The sequence below is a fragment of the Electrophorus electricus genome, chromosome 4, assembly GCF_013358815.1.
Source record: "Electrophorus electricus isolate fEleEle1 chromosome 4, fEleEle1.pri, whole genome shotgun sequence".
In the NCBI taxonomy this organism is placed as follows: domain Eukaryota; kingdom Metazoa; phylum Chordata; class Actinopteri; order Gymnotiformes; family Gymnotidae; genus Electrophorus; species Electrophorus electricus.
Window position 1 is genome coordinate 2,453,431 of NC_049538.1, and position 2,500 is coordinate 2,455,930.

Here is a 2,500-nt window from a genome sequence, read left to right on the forward strand (position 1 = left end):
ATCTTAGCTGTGTGCTTAGGGTCATTGTCCTGTTGGAAGATGAACCTTCACCCCAGTCTGAGGTCCAGAGCGCTCTGGAAGCAGGTTTTCTTCAAGGATGTCTCTGTACATTGCTGCATTCATCTTTCCCTCTACCCTGACTAGTCTCCCAGTTCCTGCTGCCGAAAAACAACCCCACGGCATGATGCTGCCACCACCGTGCTTCACTGTAGGGAAGGTATTGGCCAGGTGATGGGCGGTGCCTGGTTTCCTCCAGACATGACGCTTGGCATTCAGGCCAAAGAGTTCACTCTTTGTTTCATCAGACCAGGGAATTTTGTTCTCATGGTCTAAGAGTCCTTCAGGTGCCTTTTTTGCAAACTCCAAGTGGGCTGTCTTGTGCCTTTTACTGAGGAGTGGCTTCCGTCTGGTCACTCTACCATACAGGCCTGATTGGTGGAGTGCTGCAGAAATGGCTGTCTTTCTGGAAGGTTCTCCTCTCTCCACAGAGCAATGCTGGAGCTCTGTCAGAGTGACCCTTGGGTTCTTGGTCACCTCCCTGACTAAGGCCCTTCTACCCCAATCACTCAGATTGGCTGGGCGGCCAGCTCTAGGAAGAGTCCTGGTGGTTCCAAACTTCTTCCATTTATGGATGATGGAGGCCACTGTGCTCACTGGGATTTTCAATACTGCAGAAGTTTTTCTCTACCCTTCCTCCGATCTGTGCCCCGATACAATCCTGTCTCAGAGGTCTACAGACAATTCCTTAGACTTCATGGCTTGGTTTGTGCTCTGACATGTACTGCCAACTATGGGACCTTATACAGACAGGTGTGTGCCTTTCCAAATCATGTCCAATCAGCTGGATTTACCACAGGTGGACTCCAATTAAGTTGTCAAAACAATTGAAGGATGATCAGTGGAAACAAGATGCACCTGAGCTCAATTTATGTCATGGCGAAGGTTGTGAATACTTATGTATATGTGATTTTTTGGGTTTTTATTTCTAATAAATTTGCAAGAATTCCAAATAAACTTTTTTTCACAATTTCCAAACAACCTTTTTGTCATTATGGGGTATTGTGTGCATGTGTAGAATTTTGAGGGGAAAATGAATTTAATCCATTTTGGAGTAAAGCTGTAACATAAAATGTGGAAAAAGTGAAGCGCTGTGAATACTTTCCAGATGCACTGTACACACACACATACACACACACACACACACACACACACACACACACACACACACACACATACACACACACACACACACACACACACACACGCACAGTTCAGTTCTGTATATTTCAAACACACACACACACGTGTGTGCGTGGTAACACTATCCTTGGACAGATGTTATGGTCAGCGTTGGTCATGTTGTGCTAATTTATATCTAATAAACCCCCCATGTCTCATACTCTTCCTATCACATTCCTCTCTCTCTCTCTCTCTCTCTCTCTCTCTCTCTCTCTCTCTCTCTCTCTCTCTCTCTGTTCCCTCCTAAAGAGAAGCCCCGGAAGAACCACATCCTGACGTCCCAGACGGAGCCGTATGACTTGTCTTTCTCCCGCTCCTTCCAGAACCTCACCCACCTCCCTCCCACGTACGAGATGGCCATCAAAGCAGACCTGAGTAAATACCACCTCCTGATTCTGTGCTCTCCCACAGGCCACACCCTTTCCAAATCCCCTGCCTCTGATTGGCCACATCCCACCTTGCTGGCCCTCCCTTTGCATACAGTGTGAATGGATGTCTCATTTAAATCCCCTTAACACGTCACCTCAGCTCAAGCTGACACTAACGACACTTTAATTGGCCGCCATCTGGTCTTAATCTGTGTGCTGTGCTAATGTGTCTGTGTCTGATGGCGTTTTAAAGGCTAACTTATTAACACAGCATTAAGAGAAAAGGACAGATAACCTGAGAGGAACACACACACACACACACACACACACACACACACACACACACACACACACACACACACACAGATAACCAGAGAGAAACACACCCTGAGAGGGAACCTATGAGTATTTGGAAAGGCAGACAGTGTTGATAAAGAATTATCATATTTCAAACACAATACCTTTACGTGTTGTTATGGCAACGAGAAAGAAAAATTGTGATCGTTTTGTTGCTTTGTTTTCCATCTAATACGTCTTGCCACATGTCCCGAGGTCTTGCATTAAAAACCTCCATTTGAAACTGTTTTTTGTTTTTTTGATCTCATAATATCTCATAATCATACTGGAAGCTCATAAATGTTGCCATGACAGAAGCAAGGTCACTCTCCCGCGCTGCTGTTGCCATGGAAACAGAGGAGTGCCATTTAGGCTTGGTTTGAAAGCTTTGTTGTTTTCTAATTAATATGTCATAATCATGTCTCTTCTTAATGATCTTAATGAACATGACTCACAAAACCTTGTGTGGTTTGGAAGGTCTGTGTGTCGTCTGTGACCCCCTGATAAGCAGGTGGGATTCACACGTGTGGGAACAGGCCTCCCTGTACGGGACTTTT

General features: G+C 45.4%; 1 protein-coding gene across 2 annotated transcripts in view; it reads left to right on the forward strand.

Annotated features, from left to right (window-relative positions):
* The window catches only part of LOC113583484 (protein shisa-6), a 69,072-nt gene that overhangs the window by 62,413 nt on the left and 4,159 nt on the right, over positions 1-2,500 (forward strand). For both annotated transcript variants that reach the window (XM_035524887.1, XM_035524888.1), the window contains one exon: positions 1,489-1,614. In XM_035524887.1, coding sequence (XP_035380780.1) covers positions 1,489-1,614 — 126 coding nt within the window. The remainder of the gene's footprint in view (positions 1-1,488; positions 1,615-2,500) is intronic.